This window comes from Vulpes lagopus, chromosome 6 (assembly GCF_018345385.1).
Source record: "Vulpes lagopus strain Blue_001 chromosome 6, ASM1834538v1, whole genome shotgun sequence".
NCBI classification, from domain to species: Eukaryota; Metazoa; Chordata; class Mammalia; order Carnivora; family Canidae; genus Vulpes; species Vulpes lagopus.
In genome coordinates this window covers 102,238,983-102,266,010 of record NC_054829.1, presented here as the reverse complement: position 1 = coordinate 102,266,010, position 27,028 = coordinate 102,238,983, and the positions used below count along the sequence as shown (strand labels likewise).

Sequence of the window (27,028 nt, the reverse complement as noted above, 5' to 3'; positions counted from 1 at the left end):
CAGCTCATTACTTCTAAGTAGTAGTCAACTACAGGACAGGAGGTCATATAATCTGGAGAGAGAAGGAAGCCAAAGATAGGGCAGAAAGAACTCCATTTTTCTGTGTGTGTGTGTGTGTGTGTCCGTCTCCGTGTGTCCGTGTGTTTTATTTTGGCCAAAGAACAGTCCAACCCAAATATCTCATATCTTCCAACACCTCTCCTTGCTTTTGGCCAAAAGCTCATGCATTCATTTATTCATTTATTCTTTCAGTAAACAGTCATTGCAGCATTAGGAGCTAGACAGCATTCCAGGTACTAGGGTTGCAGTGGTGAATAAGAGAGTCATAGATCTAGTTTGTACTTGATTGGAGGAAACAGACAACCAGAAAACAAGTGGATCAGTAATGTGAAGTGCTATAAAACTGGCATAGGGTAATGAAAGAAGGAGGAACTGGTCATCTGCTTCATGTGGGGGTGTACCATGACAAAATCTGTTTACTTAACAAAATAATATTTTTGGGAATCCTCTAGTAGGTAGATGGGGAGCTGAAACAAAGAGTGGACTAGAAATATCCCAGTGGGCATGATATTCTGCCTTAGGAGAGTAGGTTTTGGGGAATATGAGATTGGGGTTAGTGAGAGTTGAGAATAGGGCAGGGCAAAATAGAACAGGATATGCCAGTGAATTCTGGACATGTGGAGATCGGTACACACGGTGGTTGTGTGACTAGGTTTCCTCCATCCTCAACCATGATGGTTAGAACTCTTGCATATGGTACTTTGGGATGCAGTATTTTAGGAATAGAAATAATGTTTCACAGTCTACTGGGAATAATCATTTTTCTGTTTTGTTTCCTTCGTTAGTGGTTTTTTTGGTGTGTGAGAGTTACATGTAAGAGCATTTGTGAGTGGCATAATTTTTCTTTTCAATCCGTCACATATTCTGTTTTAATTTGAAAGTGCTTGATGGTGGCATAGTAATCACACCTTGGTGGAATTTACAGGCAGGAGGTGTGCAGCTGAGTACTTTCATGGCTTGTTAGTCGCGCTCCCTAGAGTTTCATTTCAATAATGAAATCACTGTTTTAAGTGTAATCACTGGAAAGTGACAGTCTTTCCTTAAAGACCAAAGAGCCTTTGCTTATTTGATAAAAACTAGGAAAATATTCTTGAAAGAGATTTAACTTTTCTGATAATTTATCTTATGAAATACTTTGATGCTCATGCACTGGGAATGCAAGTGCTGAGAGAAAAGGAGCTGAGCATTTGGTAGGTTCTCTGTTGAGTCAAGTTTCTGGACAGCCTCTGTAATGGAATGTTTCTGTCGTAGGCTTACTTTCATTGCTTTGCAATACAGCTGTATTCTTTGCTGAAATATTACAATTATAAATACCATTTTTTCTTTTATAGGAAAATGGCATTCCTACAAAGAGAGCACGAAGTGATGAGTATGAGGTATATTTAAAGGTTTTTATTTTTGTGAGTCATTTCTATTGTCCATTAAAGACCTTGATGATAGTTTGCATTTGTAAAGTGCTTCTAAAGTTTCCCTCCTACAAGATTTTTGTGTGTGTTCTGATGTTTTCTTTTCTTCTAGTATCTGTTTAAGGCAGCTAAGGCTGATCTGATCTTTTCACTTTTTTTCTTGTGGTAAAATACACATAAAATAAAATTTACCATTTTATTTATTGCACAATTTTTAAAGTGTGCAGTTTAGTGTAACTAAGCACTTTCACATATGCAGCCATCACCACCTTCATCTCCAGAACTTCATCTTCCCAAACTGAAGCTCTACCCATTAAACACTAACTCTGTGCATTCTGTGCTCTGTCTGGCTCCTGGTAACTGCTATTCTACTTTCTGTTTATGAATCTATTTTAGGAACCTCTTTACTATTTTATTTTATAAGTGAAAAACCAGAGAGAATCAGGAAATGAACCCAGATTTTAGTAGCAAGTTATTTATCGTGGTAGATAGTCTAAAATAAAGGTACTTATGAAAATTGGTCACTGTATCATTTTTTTATTGTAAGGGAAAAAGTGGTTTGAGAGGCTGTTTTAGAATTCTGGAACAAGTCTTTTGGGAATAGAGCAGTAAAAAAAGTTACACCAACTATATGTTAAAATACATGTGTTCTATATATATCTTTTAAATATGTGACTGTCAAACCTTTAATAGTTCTTGACTTAGGACCAGAACATTTGATTGATGTCTGTCATCCCATCTCATGCTGTTGATGCCTTTTTATCTTGCTGATGCCAGACAGTTTTTCCTGCCACCTTCCTCAGCCTTCTTTTCCCCTCAACCTTATTTCCATTTTTTTCTCTACTCTAACTGAAACTTATGACCCCAGCCTTTGAATCTACTTCCAAAAATAGCTGCTATTTAATCCCTACCACCTTTGCCTGCCATCCATCTTATATTTTAAACTGGTTTCCATTAAAATGGTCCTTAAACCATCTATGTTGGAATAACATAGAGCACTTGTTAAAATTTCAGATTCCAGGGCTTGTTCCATATCTACTAAACCAGAATCTTTGATGGGGACTCTTTAGTCCACATATCGAACAAGTGTTTCAGGGCATTCTATATACACTGAAGTGTGAGAACCGCTGCCCTAGATGGGAGAGAATAGATATTGAAGGGTTCAAGGCTTTATAGGTTCCTGGAGACTTTGTGTATTAACCTGCAAATAGTTTTTTTTTCAGTGGGATTCTGATTTTATATACAGCCAACTTAAAATTTAATTCTTAGAACATGATTCATATGTCAGAGACTGCCTGATCTTAGTCTGTAGTTAGTGTGTTTATTTATAATTTTCTCCCATTTTTTCCAACCCCAAGCCCTTGGCAGCAGCTTTTCTACTCTCAGTTTTTATGAGTTTTGGCCTTTTCTTTTCTCTTCTTTCTTCTTTCTTCTTTCTTTTCCTCCTCCTCCTCCTCCTCCTCCTTCTTCTTTAAAAAAAGAATTCCACTTATAAGTGGTACAATGCAGTATTTGTCTTTCTCTGGCTTATTTCAGTGAGCATAATGCCCTAACAGTCCAGCCATGTTGTTACAAGTGGCAAGTTTCCTTCTTTCTCATGGCTGAATAATAATCCATTTTATATTAAGCATATCTTCTTTATCTTTTCACCCATTAATGGACACTTAAGATTGTTTCCACATCTTGGCTATTCTGAATAATCCTCCAGTGAATGTGGGAATGCAGATATCTCGTGACTATCCTGTTTTCTTTTCTTTTCTTTTCTTTTCTTTTCTTTTCTTTTCTTTTCTTTTCTTTTCTTTTCTTTTCTTTTCTTTTCTTTTCTTTTCTTTTCTTTTCTTTTTTTCTTTTGGATAAATATCCAGAAGTGGGATTGCTGGATCATGATAGCTCTGTTTTTATTTTTTTTAAAAATTGCCATACTGTTTTGTATAGTGACTGCAGCAATTTACATTCCCACCAATGCACAGGCATTCCTCTTTTTTCACATTCTCACCAACACTTCTTATTTCTTGTCCTTTGATAATGACAGCCATTCCAACAGGTGTGAGGTGATATCTCATTGTGGTTCTGATTTGCATTTCTCTGATAATTGTGATATTGAGCACCTTCTCATGTACCTTTTGACAGTGTCTCTTGGAAAACCACGTATGCAATTCCTCTGCCCATTTTTTTTTTTTTAAGATTATTTATTTGGGGGAGAGAGCATGCATGCTTGCCTGCATGGGATTGGGGGAGAGGGGAGGGAGAGAGTTCCAAGCAGACTTCCTGCTGAGTGCAGAGCCAGCCCACTGGCCTGGCTCAATCTCATGACCCATGAGATCTTGCCCTGAGTGGAAACTGAGTCAGTAGTTTAACTGCTTAACTGAGCCACCCAGGCATCCCCTGTCCATTTTTTAATCAGATTTTTTTTTTCTCCTGAGTTGCATGAATTCTTTATGTTTTGGATATTAATACTTATGAGATACGTGATTTACAACTATTTTTCCCTTTATAGGTTACCTTTTTATGTTGTTAATGGTTTCCTTTGTTGTGCAGAAGGTTTTTAATTTGTTGGTCTCACTTGTTTATTTTTGCTTTTGTTGCATTTGCTTTTAGTATCAAATCCAAGGTTTATTTGATCTTTTAAGAGTTTGAGGAAAGAGGGGTGATTTCCTCCCATTTTTTTCCCAAAGTTAATAAAAGTTACTGACTTTTTGCATCTTATGAGTTTTTCTTTTTGGTTTTTGCAAAAAAAAAAAAATAGAAGGGAAAAGTGAAGGGAAAGAAAACATTTGGAGGAAGTAAATGGTTCTTGCTCATATGTAGCTTTCTACTTGAAATGTGTCTCCGTGTATCTTTCTAATTTTCCAGTATATTTCAGCAGACCATTACTGGTTTATAATTAACAATAATGTCAGGATAACCAGACTAACATTGGCTTTAAAAAATTACGCGTAATATACATTTTAGCTGGAGAGGAAAAAAAGCAGGCTGAAATTCGCCCTTCAGAGATCAGGAAAAAATGATAAAGGAGAGATGGTTTGCAGGCTTAAAATTCAAACCTTATCTTTTGTTCTTTTGGCCTAATTCAAGTCACTATGAGTGGTTTTGGTAGGTGTCATTGGGTAAAACAATTGTCCCTAGCCTGGTCTTCTCTGTCACCTCTGAGTATTCATCTGTATGCATTTGTTTTCTTATAGCCAGGCTTTCAGGGATGAATAAATTATGCGAACATCTGCCATTTACTTAGGTTTTTCTTTTTAACAGCTACTTGAGAAATATTTAAACAGGTGCTGGGGTATCTCATAAAAGAGCATAGAAAATGAAACAACAGCAAGACTGTGTATAAGGTTGCTAAGATAGGTATGAGACATACTTCTATGGAGCAATTGTTGAGAATTTATTCTTGGCTTTGTTCTTTATCTCATTATGGATTTGCATTTCTGTCATTGGCAAACTTTAGTCTTAACCAGAAAAACTTAACAATCATCATTACGTTTGTGGCTCAATTTATATTTAATTTTGTAAGTGGCATTCTTTGAATTAATAGCATACATGTTTCACTAAGAAAGCCCCCAGATATCGTTTAGCAATGCTGTAAAACCAAAGGTTTGCAACTCTGGTTGTGTATTAAAATTGCTTGCAGAGCTTTTAAAAATAAGCAGTGCCCTGGCTTTATCCCAAAACTATTGAATTAAAATATGTGGGAGATGGGCCTAGGAAACCTTTTTTTTTTTTTTTTTTTTTTAGTTGATCAAAGCTATCCTGGTGATTTTGATGTATGGCATGATTGAGAATAAGTATATTCAAATTCAATCACTGCTTTTTCAAATGATCTGTGCTAAAGGATTAGTTTTTTTTTGTTTGTTTATTTTTTATCTGTTGTGAACTGATATACTTTAAAAAATACAGTAAAAATGAATTATTAGACAATTGTAATTCAGAGTTCAACAGACTTAAAAATTACTCCATCAAATTGCTATAAATGTTTCTAAATGAATCAGTAACAATCAACTTGCATATTAGCTCTGGTTCTTGGCCACACTTGGTGTAGCACTGTATTAAGCCATTGCTTTGCTATGGTAAGTTGTTAATTACTCACATCAAAATAGCATGCAGGTCAGCTTTAACCTTGAGACTTTCTCTTTGTAAGGCCCAAACTATAGGAAATTATAGACTTACATTCCTAAGTACTCCAGGAAAGGATTTTTACTCACCATTGAACTAGAGTCTCTTTTGCTTTAAACACTCTGCAAATTTCAAAAATGATAAAAAGAAGCAGTGGCCCTTTTGTAACTTTAGGAAATCAGAGACCACTAGATAAGCAAGCTAAATGTAGAAAGACCTCTATCTGACTCTTTGTAAACTTGATATCTACCTATGCTGATATCCTTAATTTTATATTATGATCATAATAACTTGGCTTTAAATATTGCTTTATGATTTTCAAAATATTTTACTTCATAATAATTTTTGTGTATTTTCATTTAAATTATATAATTGGTTTTATTAAAACCTTATATGGTGAGTAGGACAGAGATTATTCCATTTACTTTACAGATTGGAAAAATGAGACATTTAGCTTACATAATGGATACTGTCTCTCACTTCTGTTTTAGTTGGAAAATAAAAATTAAAACAAGTTTCTTGACTCCATTCTAGTTCTGTCACTATTTTGCAAACGTATTTCCAAAAATAAAGCAACTTCTAACACTTCAGTAGTATTCACGTGACCTGATGGCTTAAATTCTACTGTGTTTTAGAAAAGTTGTCTAATTTTTCAGAAGAAATTTAAGGCATATGCAGATGTATGATGCTGTCTCCACACATTTTTATAGGGAAGGAAACTACAGCATTCTTGCATAAGAGAGAAGTGATAAAAGATAGGTAACATTTTAAAGATGATCTCTCCCTTTATTTTTTTAACTGCAGAATTTGTTTAATATGGTTGTAGAAGTACCTCGGTGGACAAATGCTAAAATGGAGGTATGGATATATTCTTTTATGATCAAGTAGAAATTATAATTAATGATATAAAAACTTTGTTTTAAGTTGCTTAACATAATATTTTGAATTTAGGATGGTAAACAATCTTCTTTATGATAAAAACAAAAGCATTTTTGTGGATTTTGAATCTAATTTCAAATAGCAAGATGTTATTCAAAGCTGAATTTATAGTTTAAAGAGTATGTTTTCCATTTTTGCCTCTCTAGTTTGTTATACATATATCATATTTATTTAGTTTTATTTAACTCTTCTGTCTTTGAAAATAATAAAAATTTTCAAGGTTTATTTAAACAGATTGTGAGATATATTTTGTTCACAAATATAATTGAAATATATTCATTTGGGATTGATGTCAAGTTTAGTTTCTAAAGACTAAATTGTCCTTTAGATTTTACTCTACCAGGAATGAAAGCATTTTCCTGGCCAGCTCTTGATAAGTGCTATCTAAGAGCATCTGCTGTTCCCGTGGTTACCTTTTTTTTTTTCCCCTTTTGTATCTTTTCCTTGAAACATGAACCTATCAAGAACTTTTCCCTTTTGTCCTTCAGAATTTTATTGTTATATCTTCAGTTAGGTAAGATTCCTTATAGTTCTGAGTGAAATTTAATTTATGGCATTTAATTTCTTTAGTTATTTAAGTCTTTTTTCTATAGCTTTGGATGAGATGGCGAGTATTACTTGAAGTTTTTTATTTTTGAAAAAGATTTTCTTTCTTTATTTGAGAGAGCATGCACAAGCAGGATGAGGGCCAGAAGGAGAGGAGAGAATCTCAAGCAGACTCTGTGCTGAGTTTGAAGTCCAGTGCAGACTCAGTCTTAGGATACTGAGATCATGACTTGAGTCGAAATCAAGAGTTGGGCAAAACTGACTGAGCCACCTAGGTGCCCCTCAAGTATTTTAATTAAGGATTGCTAGATAGAGGGACACCTGGGCAGACGCTCAATCACTGAGCATCTGCCTTTGGCTCAGGTTGTGAACCTGGGGTCCAGGATTGAGTCCTAATTGGGCTCTTCTCACGGAGCCTGCTTCTCCCTCTGCCTATGACTCTACCTCTGTGTGTGTGTGTGTCTCTCATGAATAAATAGATTAAAAAATATTTTTTGAAAAAGGATTGCTAGATAGCTGTATATTTTTCAGAATTTATATTTAGAGAATTGTCAGTGTTTTTAACCAGGTTCTAGTAGAATTGTTTTGGTTAATATTTTACTAGGGAAGAGTAAAAATAATAGATTTTTTTTTTTTTTTTTGTCTTCCTTCAGAACATTTTAGCATTCTGGCTACTTTCTATCTGAATTAGGTATAGAATCAAGAATTGGTGAGATTCTACCTGTTTTAAGCCGTGTGTATTCATTAAAAAATGGCTTAAGTTATTTATAGCCTAGATTTTTTTTTTGCAAAGCAATTTGAGTATATTTTATAGAAAGGTAATTGAAATAAAATTACTTGAAAATCTTTAAATCAACCTTATTATCTTAAGATTGATAACACACCCCAGATTAGTAACAAATAGCAAGTAGGTTAATCTTTATCCTTTTGCCATTTCATTCTCTTATTTGCATTGAAAATAAGTGCATATATAATATAGAGTACCAAAATATATAATCCGATGTTTCCTTTTTTGGACACTTTTTCCTTACACGATACTCTAAAGTAGAAATAAGAGTTGGCTTAGTTTATTTGAAAGTATCTTTGATCAGTAAGTTGGAATATAAATATTTAGCCTGTAGTAGCAGATTTAAAACATACAATTTGAATATAGGATTAATCATGTCTCATCCTCTGCTCCCTCTTTTTTTCCATGATCTGCTTAGATTGCCACAAAGGAGCCTTTGAATCCCATTAAACAAGATATAAAGGATGGCAAGCTACGCTACGTGGCAAATATCTTCCCTCACAAGGGTTATATTTGGAATTATGGTGCCCTCCCACAGGTAACATTTTTGTTGTAATGGTAAAACTTCTCTGTCTTCTGAAAAAAATTGCCTTGTAAATCCTGTGAACTACTTGAATTTAAATTGGTTCTGAGGGCATGTCAGTTTGAGAGATTTGTAAATTAAAAAATTTTTAATGTGGGGTTTTATTGTATCAATAAATTTTTTTCAAACTATATATATGTCTATACTCAAGTTCTTGGAGTTAGGCATATAGAACACTTATATTTGGCATTTAAAATTTTTTTTTTAAAGATTTTATTTTATTTATTCATGAGAGACACAGGGAGAGGCAGAGACATAGGCAGAGGGAGAAGCAGGCTCCTCACAGGGAGCCCGATGCAGGACTTGATCCTAGAACCTCATGATCATGCCCTCAGCCAAATGCTCAGATGCTCAAATGCAGATGCTCAACCACTGAGCCACCCAAGCATCTCTAAACACTTTTTTTGGGGTGGGGGTGGGAGGGCTTGGCTGTTAAGAGTCAGTGAAAAATGTTTTACCTGCTTTATCTTTAGTCATGTCTTTGAATGTGACAAGTTATACTTTTATATATATTCATATATGATAGTATCCTATCTTATCCCTTTTTGTTTTCTTCTAAAGTTTCCTCATTCCTAGGAGATGGTATCTCCTTCCATATTATTTATTTATGGAGTTTATGATCTAAACTCAGAGTAAAAAGTCAGAATGAAAAGTCTAGGTTTAGGGGATGTAGAAAAGCATCTATTTTTATGATTATGAAACCCATCTATATCAGACCATGTATCTGGATATTTAAACTTTATATTTTATTTATTGATTTTAATATTTTGTGTGAGATTTTAAAATGCTTTTGGGGAAATAGCTGAGAAAAAGGAGTCTTGCTTTATCTCACTCAAGAAAACAGCTACCCATGTAGAATAAATATTTATAGGAAAAGAAGAAAGAAAATTGTTTTCTAATGGGTCAGCCTGCCTTTGATTCAGTTAGACCATCCACGTGGATAGATTCTTGGTTAAAACAAGCACTTCTAAAATGATGTACTAAGAATGAGAATGTCTATTGAAATAATGAATGCAGGTGTTCTGACTCCCCAGGTGCCTAAGTAGACCTTCTGTTTGACCTATCAGTAAAAAGGTAAAAAAAAAAAAATTGTTAAGCTTAGGGGATACTGTTTGTAGGAGAGGATATATGGATGAAGGGAAGGCCAAAGAAGCAGTTGAATTAGAGAAAGACAAAAACAGAGACATATAAAGTAGAATAGGCAAGGGATAAACTCAAGTTCATGTATTTTTTTCGTGAAACATTTATTAAGGATTTATGTGCTTGGCAGTGTATGGATGTTGGGTACACAAAGAAAAACAATATACAAATATAAGATCAAGGAAGCATAGTAAGTGACTGAGAATGTGGGTTTTGGAGCAGATAGCATTTACTAGTAATGTGACCTTGGGTATATTACTTTGTCCTTCTGTGCCTCACTTTCTCCATCTGTTAAATAGAGATGATAAAGTACCTAGTGCATATGGTCATGTTGAGGTTAAATGAGTTATTACACATTAATCTTAGAAGAGTGCCAAGAGGAGAGTGATCACATTATTATAGCTACTGGCACTATTTTTTTTTTTTTAATGATTTTATGTATTTATATATGAGAGACACAGTGGCAGAGACATAGGCAGAGAGAGAAGCAGGCTCCTCACAGGGATCCTGACATGGGACTCGATCCGAAAACTGGGATCATGCCCTAGCCAAAGGCAGACTCTTAAGCGCTGAACCACCCAGACATCCCGCTACTGGTACTTTTATTATATGGTCTTTCCTCTAAAGGAATTTAGAGGGGATAATCAACAACCAAACCACTGGTTACCATGGAGCATAAGTGCTGTTAATCCATGTACTAATTCTGAGCTTTTGTAGTTTTTCTATCTAAAGTCCTGAGAATTTTTGTGCTCCTCTGGATGTGTTAGAATTTCAAGATGTTCCAACTACTATTAGTCTGTTAGGTATAGTATTACATTAATTACAACAGAATTAGACTGTAGCAGTCTCTTAAAGCATCCAGAACTCTTGCCTACTGAAGTTTACTACTCCATCCAGCATTCAAAAATAGCATTTGAAAAACTTAAATCTGCTATAATTTTGGTCATATGAGTACCAAATAGTGGTTTCCTATTGCCAAAAGGGTAAAATATAATATTCTTAACATGACTCCTCAACCCTGCTTAATCTGGCCTCTGTAAACTTTTACAGCATTTGTCTTTCCTTGCTTCCATTCTACCACAGTGACTTCTTTAGTGTTTCTAATTTCCCTAGGTTTTATACCGAACCTTCATGGAGGTCCTCATTCAGTACATATTATATTAGTGCCTGATGTTTGCCAGGCAATGTTGTAAGTACTGAGGTAAAGTAGTGATAAGAATGACAAAAATCCTTCTGGGTCTTTTATTCTAGACAGAGTGACAAAAAGTAAAAAAATGTGTAAGGTGTCAGATAGTGGTAGGGAATGGGGCTAGGATATATTGGGAATGTTGTAATTTTGATAAGGAGAAGGCCTCAGTGAGGAGGTGTTATTTGAGCCAAGACCTCAAGGAAGTGAGGGACAAGTAGTATGCATATCTAAGGGAATCCAACAAGAAACACGTGTAAAGGCCCCAGGGTGGAAGTAGGCCTGGTGTGTTTGAGTATCAGAAAGAAGGCCAGGGGATCCCTGGGTGGCACAGTGGTTTGGCACCTGCATTTGGCCCGGGGCGTGATCCTGGAGACCCGGGATCGAATCCCACATTGGGCTCCCGGTGCATGGAGCCTGCTTCTCCCTCTGCCTGTGTCTCTGCCTCTCTCTCTCTCTCTCTCTCTCTCTCTCTGTGACTATCATAAAAAAAAAAAGAAAGAAAGAAAGAAAGAAAGAAAGAAGGCCAATGTGGCTAGAATGGAAGTGAGGAAGAGAAAATAGACCTGTATTTTCTCTGCCGTTTTTAACCAGAATCCTTACCATCATTTTAAACCCACACCCAAGGGGTCCCTGGGTGGCGTAGCGGTTTGGCGCCTGCCTTTGGCCCAGGGCGCGATCCTCGAGACTCGGGATCGAATCCCACGTCAGGCTTCCGGTGCATGGAGCCTGCTTCTTCCTCTGCTTGTGTCTCTGCCTCTCTCTCTCTCTCTGTGACTATCATAAATAAATAAAAATTAAAAAAAAAAAAAGCTTTAAACCCACACCCATAAGTGCATGTATGAGTATGTGTGTGTTAGTCTTCAGCAAAAGAATACACTGTAGATTGCATAGAAGTTATTTACCAAACAACAACTAAACTGATTAATGTTTATGAAAAGTTTAAATTAGGCCATTTGTTTATGGGAAAGAATAATTGTACCTAATATCTTTTCACTTCATTGTTAGTATCAAGACAGAATGAATCTATTAAAATGATAGCCAGATAGCCAGCTCCTGGTCCTGTTTATATTTTTTATTCCCTCTCCAGCTTCTCATCCTTCTTTTGCTCCCTCACTCCCACCTTGGCCTTCTCACGATTCCACTTGTTCTCCAGGCACACTTAGGCTGCAGGCCTTCACAATATTTATTGTGTCCTCCAGCTTAGAACACTTTCTGCTGGGAACATGGCTCTACTTTCTTACATGCTTGCTCATAAATCACTTTCCTTGTGATGCCTGCCCTGAAAATCCTTTGAAATTTTAACCCTGCTTCCTGAATTCATATTTTGTTTCCCTACTTTTTTTTGCCACTTTCTATAGAACCTACCAACTTTTTTTTTTAATTCAGTTTGCCAGCATACAGTATGGCACCCAGTGCTCATCCTATCATGTGCCCTCCTCAATGCCCATTACCTAGTTACCCCATACCCCCATTAACCTATCCCTCTTCAACCCTTTGCTTCCCAGAGCTGTGAGTCTCTCATGGTCTTTCTCTCCAATTTTTCCCCACTCAGTTTACTCTCTTCCTTTATGGTCCCTTTCAGTGTTTGTTACATTCCACACATGAGTGAAACCATATCATAATTGTCTTTCTCCAATTGACTTATTTCAGTCAGCGTAATACTCTCCAGGTCCATCCACGTCAATGTAAATGATAGAGAACCTACCAACTTCTAGCATATTCCATAATTTAGTTATTTATTATGTTTATTGTTGATTTCTTCCAGCTAGAATACAGACTCCAGGAGGACAAGGATTCTGTTTGTATTGTTCATTGGTGTCTTCCAACTAACTGCCTAGCTTAGTGCCTGGCACGGCATAGGTGATTAATCAATACTTGATGAAAGAATGATGAATTTATTGTGTGTATTATATTTGTTTCATAGGTACATATAGGTACTGGATTTTTCTGTTTTCTTATGATTTGTCTTTTAACAGAAGGAAATTTGTTCAAAATTGTTACCAGGCCAACTGCGCTTGGAAGAACATTAAACAGCAGTTTGCTTAAGTAGCAGTCTCTCTTCCTTAGTGATTTGTTAGTGTGCTGTCATTATTTCAGATCTTTAGCTGTCTATACTGTTGAACCTTAATAACTTCTTCCTCACTATCAGTAATGCCTTCCCCAAAATTTGGGTTTGGCCTGAGCAAAAATTTTGTTTTCTCACAGTTATATTTCTGTGTATAATGGATTACTCAGTGTTACATCTTCTGAATGAATAGTTAAAAGACCCATTAATGTTAATGGAATAAATAATGTTAAAGGACTAGAATCATGAAATTTAAGATTTTATTAGTGTTTTTTATTTTCTTGGCAATTGAACATTTTTTTTTTTAAATCAAAGTATGGTTGACAAAATGTTACATTACTTTCAGCTGTACAACACAGTGATTGGACAACTCTGTAGGTTATGCTATGCTCAACACAAGAGTAGCTACCATCTGTGACCATACAACACTATTACAGTACCATTGACTCTATTTCTTATGCTGTACTTTCATCACTGTGACTTACTCATTCCATAACTAGAAGCCTATACCTCTCCCACTCCGCTTTACCCATTTTGCCAACCCTGTATGCCAGCCCCCCACCAAAATTTCTTCAGTCATAATGTAATATGGTTCTGTTTTTATTTTCAATTTCATTATAAATTTGGTTCATTGACCCCAAGTATCATTTAGTACCACTTATTAGCTTTATAACCTGGGACCAGTGACTAACTCTCTCTAAGCCTATTTGTACATCTATATCATCATACCATCTACCCCACAAGGTTATTGTCAATATTGAATGAGATAAGGCAAAATGTTTAACTTCGTAGTGAGTTCTCAGTATTTTCTTGATGATGCTACTGTTGCCGTTGATACTTGTTGCTAATAGTGAAACAACTGGTAGTGGCTTTTGCTCCACATTGAATCTCTTAAAGTACAGGTAGTGGCTAGGTGGATCCTACTTCCCTTGACTGGGTTATAGGAATCCTGATTAATCAAGAAGTAGTTCTTGAGAAGCCCTGTATATACAGCTCTGTATAGTTCAATGATTTTTTTTTTACTTAAGGACCAGAGTATTAGGATTGCAAATGTATTGCTTAATATTTGTAGATTGTAAGGTAATGATCTCAAATGTCTGCACAAGGATGAGAAAGATTTGTTTTCTTATCTGTATGGCTAGATTAATAATCTGTATATTCAAATTTATTTATTTTCATAGCTTTATAACCATTCTTTGTATGAGGTTAACATTATTTATATTTCTGTTGATAGTTTTTCTCTTTTTTAAATGCTTTTCCTGGGTCCATTCTAAAATTTTTCTATATATGTAGTATATAGAGGTATTTATTGGTAGGTGTATGCTTATGAGTCAGATTGCTTAATTGTGAGTTACTCACTTTTTTTTTACTAGGAATTCCCAAATTGCTTACAAAAGAAATTGTATTGATATACACTCCTACTAGCAGTATATAGTGTCCTAAGTGCCTTACATCCTTATCCTTGAACATGAGTTTGAACTGCATGGGTTTGAATCCACTTATATACAGATTTTTATGGTACAGTACTGTAAATGTATTTTCTCCTCCTTATGATTTTCTTGATAACGTTTTCTTTTCTTTAGCTTACTTTAAGAATGTAGTATATAATGCATGTAACATAGAAAATAGTGCTGTTTATGTAATTGATAAGGCTTCCTGTCGACAGTAGGCTGTTAGTTAAATTTTGGGGGAGTCAAAGTTATACTCAGATTTTTAACTGTGCAGGGTTCAGCATCCCTAACTCCTGAGTTGTTCAAGGGTCAGCTCTATTTGGCATTATTGGATTTTAGGTTTTTGACATAGTGTCTCATTAAGGTTTTAATTTTTATTTTTCTGATCAGACTAGGTTTCTTCTTATATATTTATAAGTTATTTATGTTTTCTCTTTGAATTACCTGTTCCTGTCTTTGGCCCATTTTGTATTGGGTTGCCCTTTTTCTTATTTAGTTGTAGAAGTTATTTCTAAATTTTGGCTGCTAATCTGTTTCTTACTTTTGTGAAGCAAATAATAAATTTTGGAATTTCCTCTTGTGGATATTGAGCCATTTTAGTTGTTTCTCTGCCTAGTTATATAGTTAAAGCTCCACAAGAGGGCGTAATCAAAGTTGTAAATTTGTCAAGATTTCTTCTCCTGGTGCTTGCTTAAAATTATACTATATTTTCAAGTTAACTTAGAAGTCATTTAGTGTGAATCGCTTTTGTAATAACAACAGAGGCCTGTGCATAAAGTATTAAAGGCAGGGCTGGAAATAGAACAGTCTGGTGTTTTTGCTGCAAGGGAAATCATGAAGAACTTGCCTTTAAAGTGTCAAGATTATATAGCTTAGGAATTTTGCAATTTTGTACTTACTTCCTTGACGGGAGGAATAAATTGATAGATAATACTGAAAGTGGAGTTCTGAGAGGGATATAGACGAACTGATTAATAATTAGGGAGCACCCACTGAAACCAAATGAAGTCTAGCTTATATGAAGCTTTTTGTTTTTGTCTCAGTTAAAGGAAGGAGTTTCTTAAAATTAATGCTGATCAAAATAGAGTAAGTTGTCTCATGAATTTGTAAGCTTCCTATTCACTGGTAATATTCATGTGGATGATAAATGACCACTAACAGTCATAGAACTCGGGGCTGGGATGTATCTAGCAATTGTCTTACCTGGGTCATTTTTTTTAGTAGGTGAGGAAACTGAGGTCTGGATATTTGGGCCAAGGTAATTTGTGACTGAAGGAGAACTGGAGTCTAGGTATCTTCCTTTAGGTCAGAATGACTTTACCTATCACATTTGTCCCCTTCTGAGAGTGGAAGTAAACTTAAGGGAAGTTCAAGAGAGGGTTCTCATATCAGGAAGGAAGAATCTCTCAGATATTTTCTGATTCTGCTTCTAGGTTTTCTGATTTCAATCTTCACTCAATCCCATCTTGGTTTCTCCAGCACGTCAAGATTAATTTTATAGCATATTTGACAAATGCTGTACCATTTATTAACTTGACATCCTTCATAGTATGGCTATGTCCTCCAATTCATCTCTGTTTCTAACTTCTGTCCCAGAGTACCTAGGTACTCAATAAATATTTGCTGTGTGAATGGATGCGTACTTAGGAGATTCTGTAAGAGAAAGTATTTAAGAGAAGAGAATCATGAAATAGAATACGATTATATCTGAAAGTAATTGCCATTCAGTTGCTGCTGTTATCAAAACTTGGATATCGTAACATAATGGTTAATACCTTGAATTCTCATCCCATTGCCACCATTTAGAAAATGTGAGCATTGGGCAAATTTAAATTCTGTGTGCTTCAGTTTGTCTGTAAATGAGGTCAACAATAGTATCTTCCTCATGGGGTGGTGTGTGTATGTATATGTGTGTGTGTTTGGTTGTATCACTTAGAAAGTGTCTCTCACCTATAACCAGTATATGAGGTTAACAATTTTGTTTATTCTTGTATTTTACTATTAATATTAGTATTTGAAGTAGTGAAATGTTGGTTTACTGATTTATTTTTTTAGCAAGGTGGGGTTCATTTTATTCCTAAATATATTATAATTTGGACCAGAAGGAAAATATTTACGATTAGCTGTAAATAAGAGTATGTTTTTTTAATTATCAGGATAGAATTAGAGGCAATAAACTTGGGTAATCTGAAGTTATCTCTAGATAACAATTTTGAGGTAACTCCGTCTCTGCACATCTTATAATGTAAATCTTAGGAAAATAACTTTAGGAAACTTCTACAGTTCCATTTAGAATCCAGTAATTATTAGGCTTTTTGGGAAGGATGGTGCCTAAGGGATATTTAAATTTGGTAACAAATTTCTGTTATGCTGTTCATTTATAAAAATGCCCATGGGTATATTTTGTAACCAACAGGGTATAATCTTTACAGTAAACTTAAAAGTTGACATCTTTTCATGCTTTTGTCAAGGTCTTGAGATTTGATGACAAAGTAGAGGATTTTTTAAATGGAATAAAATGAGACAAAAATAGATTTTTCTTTTGTTTGGTGTAGATTGTCTTGTTCTTTAGTTTTATAAAGGGAAAATTAGGTTTCTTCTAGTAGAAGTTACTTAAAGAATAAGAAGCTTATTTTCATACCCAGAGAGGCAGACCTGATGCTATTACCATGCCCAAGGAAGCAATGAATGATAGAAGCAACAGTTTAGGGAGCCTGTGGAAGTGGTGCAGACAGTGGAAACCTCTGAACTGAGACTTGAAAAGAGCATGAATTTACATGCTGACTCAACTTGGAAGAAGAGTATGTTTGGAAATACTGCCCACTTTCAGATGTGATTATACAGAAAAATGAGAGACCAGAGGGAGGAAATGCTGTAAATCTGTGATAATTATTATATATTTAGGGTTGTCCTGGCATGTTGACATCGAGCCTGTACAATTTTTGAGAATTTTCCCTTTGGATTAGAACTTTAAAACTTTGTGATCATGTGGAAAGATTAAGATATATTATAGTGGGTATTAACTTATATTTCTCCCTCTCTTCTCTCCTTTTTTTTAGACTTGGGAAGATCCCCATCGAAAAGATAAGAGTACAGACTGCTGTGGAGATAATGATCCTATTGATGTTTGTGAAATAGGCTCAAAGGTTTGTTTTCTAGACTATGTTATTCCATTATGTGTTCTACTCTGTTCATGCCATAAAATTTCAGTTCTCTTTGGAAGGAACTGGTTCCTCAGCTCTTCCAAGGTCTAGCCTCTTGCTCCCTGAGATATGAGTCCCTTTTTGTATCTTTATTTCCTTCTCTTATACTGGGGGTTTGTAAACTGCAACCCTTTGCAAGTCAAATAGAGTGTCCCACCTATTTCTGTCAGTAGCACAGGTATGCCCATTCACTTGTATTTTTGTCTGTGGCTGCTTTTGCACTGAAATTGACAAGTGGCCACAGAGACTATACCATCCACAAAGTCTAAAGTAACTTACTCTCTGACTTTTACAGAAAAGGTTTGCTGAGTCCTGTTTTCAGCTTCCTTGCACATTATCCAGACAGGAAATTCAATACTGAACAAAGCGAACTCATACTCTTGTTTTTGTGTCTGCTTCCAGGTTGCTAAGACCTACTGGGGAAGAACAAAACCTACAATTTCATAGGTTGCTACTATTTATAGAATTCTATGTGTTTTTTGATGTTTTTCTATTTTCTGTTGCATTTATTGCAAATATTTGTTCTTCTTTGCAGACATTCAGTTCCTTGCATTTTGTTCTCACTTAACAGCAGAACAGATTGTCTTGTAATTTTGTAGAGGCCATAGGAACGAGCAGATAAGAGCTCCCTCATCTTTTCTTTTTGGACCGTCAAACTGCCTGGGTTTACAAACTTTGTATCTTCCATCTCTTCTGCTATGAGAACTATCTTAATGTGTAAGACCAAGGCTTTCACCTGTACTCTGGATCCTGTCCCTTCCTGCCTCATGAGTGATAGTATTTTCTTATCCTTTCCCTGTTCTATACTCACAATTTCTCTTTATTGGCACCCTCCTCTGTGCTTTCTTCCCCTTCACATGAAGACTCATAAAAAGAGTTTTCAACACTCATCTGCACTTTCCACTTAATCTGCAACCTATTTCAAAATTGTTTCCACGCCCCCAGCATTTCTGTGAAACTGCTCTCACCAAGGTCTACTAACTTTCTTTTAGCCAGATCGAGCAGGCTTGTTTTATAGGTTTTGTCTAACTTGAACTCACTGTGGCATTTTATACTGTTCACTTTGTCTTCCTTCTTGAAACTGTCTCTTTACTTTTACTGTATCATACTGTCTTGGTTGTACTCTAATTCTGCTTCCTTCTTGGTTTCTTTTCAAGCTCCTTCTCTCTAATTCTTAGGTATTATTTGGCTTGAGGACTTTATGCCTTAGTCCAGCTCTTCTCTAACTGGATTTCCTTTGATTTTTCTTCTCTGAGAACAGATTTTTTATTTTTCCCTGGTTTTGTTTTGTTTTTTTTTTTTTTTTTCTTTGACTCAAATTCCTTCAGCATTTAGAACTTTTTTTTTCAGTGTTATTTATTGTTCAAGAAAATTGTACTTATATTAATGGAAATAAAATCAAGCATAAACCTTCCCTCACAATCCTTCTATTCTAGTAAGTCATACAGTTTTTATCTTCCCATGTTTTTTCCTCTTGGGATAAATATATAAACATTTTGATTTTGTTGGACATTTTTTCCAGTTTATTTTCTGTTCTGCACTTAATATAGTTAAAGGTCTTCCTGAATATAGCTCTCCCTCCCCCCCTTTTTAAAGATTTTATTTATTTATTCATGAGAGAGACACAGAGAGAGGCAGAGACATAGACAGAGGGAGAAGTAGGTTCCCTGTGGTTAGCCCGGTATGGGACTCGACCCCAGGATCCTGGGATTATGACCTTGATTTTGGCCTTGTCAGGTTGTAATCAGTCTTAGCCATGTTGTGCTTGGACTTCTAACCTGTGGAAACTGTGAGATAATAAATTTATACTATTTTAAGCCTTTAGGTTTGTCATAATTTGTTATACTACAGTAGAAACACAGGATAACAGTATTTGAGCAATTTTACTTTCCATGGTTTTCTTGTATTGTGTAGGTCCAGTTGAAGTTTTACTTCATTGAAATTCAGAATCAACCTAGAACTTCTGTTGTAGATCACTTACTTATATTCTGCTCATATCAGGCTCCTGAGAGGTTCACAGTTGATAAGTGTGAGCTGATACATCTATGTAGAGACCAGAGAGAAAAAAATATTAATATCTGTAGAAGACCTCTTATGTTCTAGTTCATGTATGTGTTATAGCCTTTGTTTTTTACTTCAAGGAATAAGTGATACAGTCTCCATTTCACTGTTGAGAAACCAAATTCTAAACTACCATGTGAAGTAATTTGCTTAAGGTCGCCTTTAAGAATGGTGGGGAAAGAATTCAGCTTCATAGTATTTAGGACTTAAAAAGCCTATCTTTTGAAGCCTTTCCATAATAGCTAGAAAAGTTGGTGATAACCCTAGTCTGATTCTACCTAAAACATTTGAGGCACATCTCTGTTGTTTCAGAATCTTAACTCATTTTTCAAACATTGCGAACTCTGTGATTCCCAAAGAATCAGTGACAGACTCTGAACTGGGAAAATAGGTTTCATCTTATAGCCAGTGCAGTTTATTCCTTTAGATAATGAGACCTGAAATAACATTTAGTAAATATGAAGTAAGTGTCAGTCACCATGTAAAGAATAGTTTAGTTGTTGTTGGTAGGGCGCTTCTTTCTTTTCTTTCTGGTTGTGTGAAGAGTCCTTAAATCATCTGTTAAGGAACATAGTAGTAGAAAGTGTTTTTGAACACTATGTTGTAAATAGACAAAGGGAAGGGAGCAAAGCCCTGGAAGTTGATAATAGAGTTAAAAACATATTTATATATTTTTAAGATTATTGAAATTCCTTGAGGGATTATGTATTATTCACTTGATATCTAACACCATGTGTTCTGCATAAATTTGTTGAATTGATTTAGAATAAATTGAATTGTAGGGCGTTCATAAGAATTTTACCAGTTGTTCTTAAGTATCTTATTCCGAGTTTTTGGTTTGATTGAGAATTTCCTTTCCAGTCTTTAAAGGTATTATATACCAAGACAATGGTTTATCTAATCCTTTTATGTTGCTTATGAGATCAGAGAGCATGTTTCATTCTGATGAATTGACAATCGCCAGACATGTTTCCTGCTTGCCCTTGTAACTGTAAACATCTCAAGTCTGCTCTTATGTTGTATGAAATTTCAAAGTAAATTATTAATTTTTGTGAATAAAAATAAAATAATTTACAATGTGCTTTTAAAACTATACATGATTCCTAGGATTTCTGATAAGACACCCCTGCCACCAGTCTTCTGCAGGGTCCTCAATCGGCGCTATTGACATCTTGGATGGATAATTCTATTATAGGGAACTGTCCTGTTCAGCATTCCTGGCTTCTTTCCACTAGATGCTAGTAATGTAATACCTCCCCATTTTTTACAATCAAAAATGTCTCCAGACATGCCAAATAGTCTCTAGAGGGCAAAATTGCCTCTGGTTGAGAACCAGTGTTCTAGTTTATCACTGAGTTAACCAGCGTGTCCAGCCTTACACTGGTAATTATGTGATAACTTCACATTTGAATATTTTTGTTTATAGAGGATCTCCTTGCATTATTTGTGTGAGTCTCTCCAATAAGACTGGAAACCTTTGAGAAACAGGGACTGTTTCTTTTTATATACATAGTGTTTAATATAGTGATGGGTATTTAATAGAACTTAAATATGTGAGTCTGGTTAATATAATTGTGCATATTTCCCTAAAAATGAGATTTTGTTTACTTTATAAATTGTCACACTGATCTTTTATATAATTCTAACTAATTGCAAGTTCTTGTATATTTAAGATTTTAGATTCGTTTTGCACATCTTCTGAAAGGATTTATTTGATTTTATGGTTTTAGATATCTTATTTTTTTCTTCAGATTTCAAGACACAAAAGTGATTTTCTTTTGCATATCTTGCTTTCCATATGTAAAGCTGCATTTTGAGTCATGGGGGGATTTATTCTGAAGCATGTGTTCAAATTTTAGCCTGCAATGGAATTCTGTAGAGCAAACCAAACCTTTAAAAATAAAGGGATATAGAAAGAATGCATGAATATAAACTTGTCATTGGCAACTTGAGGGAACCACTGAAATCACTTTAACACATGGAACATCTGCTTCAACATAATGCATTTCTTGGTTTCTTTTAAAATCTTTTTAAAGCGTTTTTTGAAACCTGTTTTATCTGTATTTTTAACGTTAATTCTTTCACTATCATTCATTATCTTCTTGAGGTTATATTCTAATATGTTAAAAATCTACTTTTCACTAGTAGCTGATAAATGTGGTTTGCAAAAAAAAAGTAATTTAGAAGGATTCTCAGGTCTCTTTTTTATCCCCAGCAGCAAAAGCGAGGTTTATACTATATAATGATATACATAGGTTTATTTTCTGTTTAGTATGAATTTCTAGGCCTAGTACACTAAATTTCAAGATCTATAAATAACTTCAGTTTCCAAAAAGGGATCAAGATACTTAATTCTAAAAGGGATATCATAAAAGGCTTTATGACTTTTTACATTATCTTTAATTATTAAAGCTTTATTAAATTGCAGCCTATAGTGCTTTAATCTTTCATATGGGTTTTTATGATATATGAGTATATTTCTCCAAAGCTTTGAAAAATACTGAATTTCTTTTCTGTTTAAAGGTTCTTTCTTGTGGAGAGGTTATTCCTGTGAAGATCCTTGGAATTTTGGCTCTTATTGATCAGGGTGAAACAGATTGGAAAATAATTGCTATCAATGTGAATGATCCTGAAGCCTCAAAGTTTCATGGTAAGTCTGTAACTTTCTAGAAATAGAAGTAAATAATGTGTCAGCAGAATTCTTAGAATTTAAAAAGTGCATATTCTAAAATACAGTGTGTATATTTGGGAGTTAAATTTATGTGTTTTATTTTTTTTGTTTTCTCTCCATCCACAGAATATAAAGGGCAGTCCATTATTGTGTCTGAGTTGTGTCATAGTGCTAGGAAGAGCAAGAGAGAAAAGGATATAGGCAGACAGGTGGTATTTCAGACTAAGAAAGTACATTTCCTTCTTCCTTCCATCCATTCCCTCCCTCTTTCTTTCTTCTTTGTTTTTTCTTTAATCTCTTCTTTTGTTCATTTGAGTAACAGGAACTAAGGGGGAAGTGTTCATCAAGCACATAAGCAGTTTCTATATCTAGTTTTTGTTCTGGTTGCAAAAATGGGAGGAAAAGGTAACTGCCCTTTGACAAAATTTTGATATCTCAGAAATAGTTTTATATGATAGAGTTGACTTTCTTTGGAGTCAGATGGACCTCAGTTAGAGTTCTGTGCTCCTTCCTACCTGAGTGACTTTGAGTAGATCATTTAACCTTCCTCAATCTCAGTTTGGTCACCTGTAAAGGGAGATAGTTACACCTACTTGTGAGCTTGTTGAAAGAGATGATTTACTTAAAGCATCTGGCTGTCATATATCAAGTGTTGAAAATATGGCCCCTATTATATTATTCTTTGACTATTTCCCCCCCTATTTTTCTAATCTTTTTTCTTTCAGTTTGATTCTTTTTCAGATTCCTGGTTCCTTCTAGATCTCAATTCTTATTTGGAGAATATACCATTTCTGAATTGACTGAAACTCGTTGATACTTATGTGTTAACCTCTCTTAATTTATGTGCATTTAAAACCTTTTCTTACACATGGAACAGCCAGAGATTTGATGCCATTCTTGCATGTAATTGAGAAAGGAAAGGGTCTGATAAGGTAAAGTATGAATGACTTGAGGAACAAAACTAAAGCATAAAAAGCATAAAAACTCCAATTAAAATATGAGCCTTGAGTCCATAACCATACAGATTTCTTGTCTGTCTTTTTACGCTAGGTTTATTATCATATTTCTCATATGTAAGTGTGTAAGAAGAGTAAAATAGACAAAGTGTTTTTAATGTATTAACTGCTCCTCAGATGAGAACTGATAATGTAATGATGCAACAGCCAGCCAAAACGAGTCCTCTAATTGATTTGTGATGTAACACACTGAAGTCATGAAACTCTGCTAAGGGATTCCCCCTTTAGGCTGGAAAGGCTGAGAACCTGAATGAAACTATTTGTTAGGTGGAATACACTATTCTTTAGCCCAGTATTGTTGGAGATATGATTTAACATTTTAAACTCACCATATGCAAAGCACTGGTACCTGTTATGTACATACTATTATTCTCAAAGGTACTTGAGGATTTAAATAACTTGCTCAAGTTTGCACATCCATTAATAGTAGAACCATGATTTGAACTCATTTTCTGATTAAAAATTCCATGGTCCATCTACAATACTGTAATGAGCAATGCATACTTGATTATAGTAATAAGGTTTCTGTAACTAGCAGTATTGAAACCAGATTACGTAAGGCTAAGTACCTTACCTCCTTCTTGAGTTTCCTAAGGGTTAGAATGAAAAATGTTAACTCTCTTTTGACTTTAATTCTGCTTCTATCCTGAATAGAGATGACTTTGCACTTTGGCATCTTCTAAATTCTTTTGGTGTATATGTTTGTACAAAAAGACATGCAGAGATACTGAAGCTTATTTAGGTTGAGGTGACATTAGACTAGAATAATTACAAGAACTTGTTTTGAAAGGAAAAAAAGGACTTTTTTCCATTCGGCTAAAAGGAACACATGTTTTCTTCATCATGATAAATACAACAGTGCTTCTTCATAATGTTTTTTAAAATCCTAAAATTAAAAGATTAAATGAGTGTTACTGACATATTTTGCTCTGAAATGGTATGCCGACATTGTGTTTTGTATTTATATCCTAAATGAGTAAGATAGACATTAAAAAATGGATATTATTTACTTTAAGGATATTTGCATATTGTTCACTGTGGGTAGCACCTTAATTAATAACTCTTATATATCTAGATTTTGTAAAGTTAGTTTTGTAGTTTTAAGAGTTACAAGTGTTTTATTACTTCCTATTCCTTTCACCTTCACATTATTGTAATATATTCTATGTATCTTTATTGAATTTTCTTTCTCTCTCATTTTATAGGGACCCAAGTTAAAAATAGATGTAGGTACCAAGTAAAAGACTGAAGAAATTGTAATATAAATATTTTTTTCTTAAATCATGAGTCATAGAATACTAGATGATCCTATGTGGGAGCCTTTATTTTTAATTTAAACTCAAGTTTTGATTTATATTTATCATCTCTCTCAAATGTCATCCAGCTGTTCTCTCAACTATTTCAGACAAAAGAGTTTTTGTTGTCCTGCTTAAGCAAATGTTAATGAACAGAAATCATTCTTCATCTTAACTTTTTTCTTCACTACTTAGCCAGGTATTGTCTATTTTCATTAGCACCTACTAAAGGGGGCATTGGAGAGGATGAGAACAGAGAGATGCTCAGGAACTGCAGGGGTTGAAAGCTTCCTAAATTTGTGAAGGAATTTTTTAAAAGATCAGTTTATGTGACTTGATTACACTATTTAATAGCTTTGTCTTTCAATAATTAATCTATCTACTAAAGGTATGTAACTTATAATTCAGTAGGAGCTTAAATATTGTAAGCACATAGCTTATTTTATATGATGTTACAGATTAAAAATAGAACCTTGGTAGGGGAGAAGGAGACCTTAGAAATAAATAAAGGAATCATTTCTTGATTTTGAGATAGATGAAATGCTTCATATAACAACGTATGATTTTATTACAGTTAGAGAAAACTGTATACTTGGATTCATATGATTAAATATTAGCTAACAATAATATTAGCTAACAGATGTTAAAATTTTGTTGCTCTTCTCTCTTTACTGTACATCTTGGAAATCTAACACTATTTAATCTTAAATTTGGCAGCATTTAAACATTTTATTATGTGTCCCTTTTAAAATCACAACCATAGGACTTTGGATGACATTTTTAATTGTAAAAATAATCATATACTTAGAAATAAAAAACTCAGAAGTGTAAACAAAAAAATCAAATAAAAAGTAAAATTTTCCTTCCCACTTCTCACCCTCAGCCTGACTTCTCATAACAACTTCTCTATGTTTTTAGTTCTCCTGAGTAGTTGCTTCTCTAAGCATTGTGCTTACACCTCTGTTTCTTAATTTCTGTCTTTTCCCTTTTAACTCAGGTTGCTGCTTTGAAAACTCAGGAGTTTAACTTCTTATACATTTTTAAATTTTGTTACTATATTTCGTCCTCAATTATCTTAGTAACTCTAAGAATTACACTTTGAGCTCTATTTATTGCTTCATTAATTTCTAACAATAACTTGTGGTTGCCCAGTATAATAATGGGACATTGAGGTTCTGTACTATTTCTCTCTCCTTTACAGACCAGCTTCTCTGAACTATATGTTAGCTCTATAGTGTCTAAATTTATAATATTTAAATTTTACCCTTTAGTGTTTTTCCTGTTTTATCTCTTGAGTCTGAAAATTGAAAAATAACAACTAGCATTTATAGTCTTTATGTGAATATTAGTTACCTCCTTTATCTTATCCTTCTTTTTTAAAGACTGATTATGGATATAAGAGAACAGCTTGCTGCACAGCGATCATCATGGGGTTTCTTTTCATTGCCCTGGGTTAATCTATTTTTTCTTAAATTCTTTCATGTCCTCTTTTTTGTTGTCCATTTTCATTGTTGGCCAATATACATTTTCCAAAATTTTTACAGAAAATGCGTGGGAGATGGATTTTGAGTCCATATATGTTGGAAATGTCTTTTTTTTTTTTTTTGGTCACCTTTTCCTTAAATAACTTTAAGATATATAATGCAGTAACTTTAAATATAAATTAGTGTGTATGAATTGATAGTTTTAATCACAGAGGGGTGATATTATAACAGTTTAAACATGTTATCTATATTTCTTGGCATTTTTATTAAATAGATCAACAGAGGGAAAGATTAAAACCATGTAGGAAAGGGTGGCTGTCTGGAATTTTTTTTAGTTCTGTAGTTTCCTGAGGATGTGTATAATACAGAAATTTTTAGAGAATTTTTATTTTTTATACATTTTCATGGTTACTTAGACATTTAAAAAAACAAATTCCTCTTGTTAATTTCCACTACCTTAAGAAAAATAAACTGTTTTTTGACATAAGTACATATTTTTTTGAGAACAAAGAAATCTGTTCTAATTTATAGACGGTATGTCCTTCCATATTTCCATATATATTTTTATATTAATTCACTTAATTTATGATTCTGCAAGGAACTTTTAGGGTTGTTTTACTATGAAATAACTTCTTTGATCCAAATTAACATGTGCAGTCTTTAGTAGACTATAATATCCTGTTTTAATATTTATAGTTTTTAACTTTGACATGACTAAACTAAAACTAGCTATTGCGTCAGAAAACATGTTTCAGTTAGGAAGAAGCTGTGGTTGCTGGCTACATTTCTATAAGTTTAATCTTATTATTTAAATCTTGAAGTTTTGCCTTTTGAAACAGGAGTAGCCACTGTGAAAATCTAAAAATAGTCTCAGTAGCATTTAAAAACAAATTCCTTGCACTCTTTGTTAGAAAATCAGTCACTTTGGCTTGCTCATTAACACTTGAAGAGCACTAAGACCATTTAATACACTGTAATTAGGTTCCTAGCTCTAATGCTCTTAATGGAACCTTAATGGCCTG

General features: G+C 34.3%; 1 protein-coding gene across 2 annotated transcripts in view; it reads left to right on the top strand.

Annotated features, from left to right (window-relative positions):
* Positions 1 to 27,028, top strand: part of PPA2 (inorganic pyrophosphatase 2) — an 82,056-nt gene that overhangs the window by 15,923 nt on the left and 39,105 nt on the right. The window contains exons 3-7 of one of the 2 annotated variants that reach the window (XM_041759034.1): positions 1,392 to 1,436; positions 6,381 to 6,434; positions 8,267 to 8,386; positions 17,336 to 17,422; positions 22,064 to 22,190. In XM_041759034.1, the coding sequence (XP_041614968.1) occupies positions 1,392 to 1,436; positions 6,381 to 6,434; positions 8,267 to 8,386; positions 17,336 to 17,422; positions 22,064 to 22,190 (433 nt within the window). The remainder of the gene's footprint in view (positions 1 to 1,391; positions 1,437 to 6,380; positions 6,435 to 8,266; positions 8,387 to 17,335; positions 17,423 to 22,063; positions 22,191 to 27,028) is intronic. The other variant, XM_041759035.1, reaches the window with a different exon arrangement.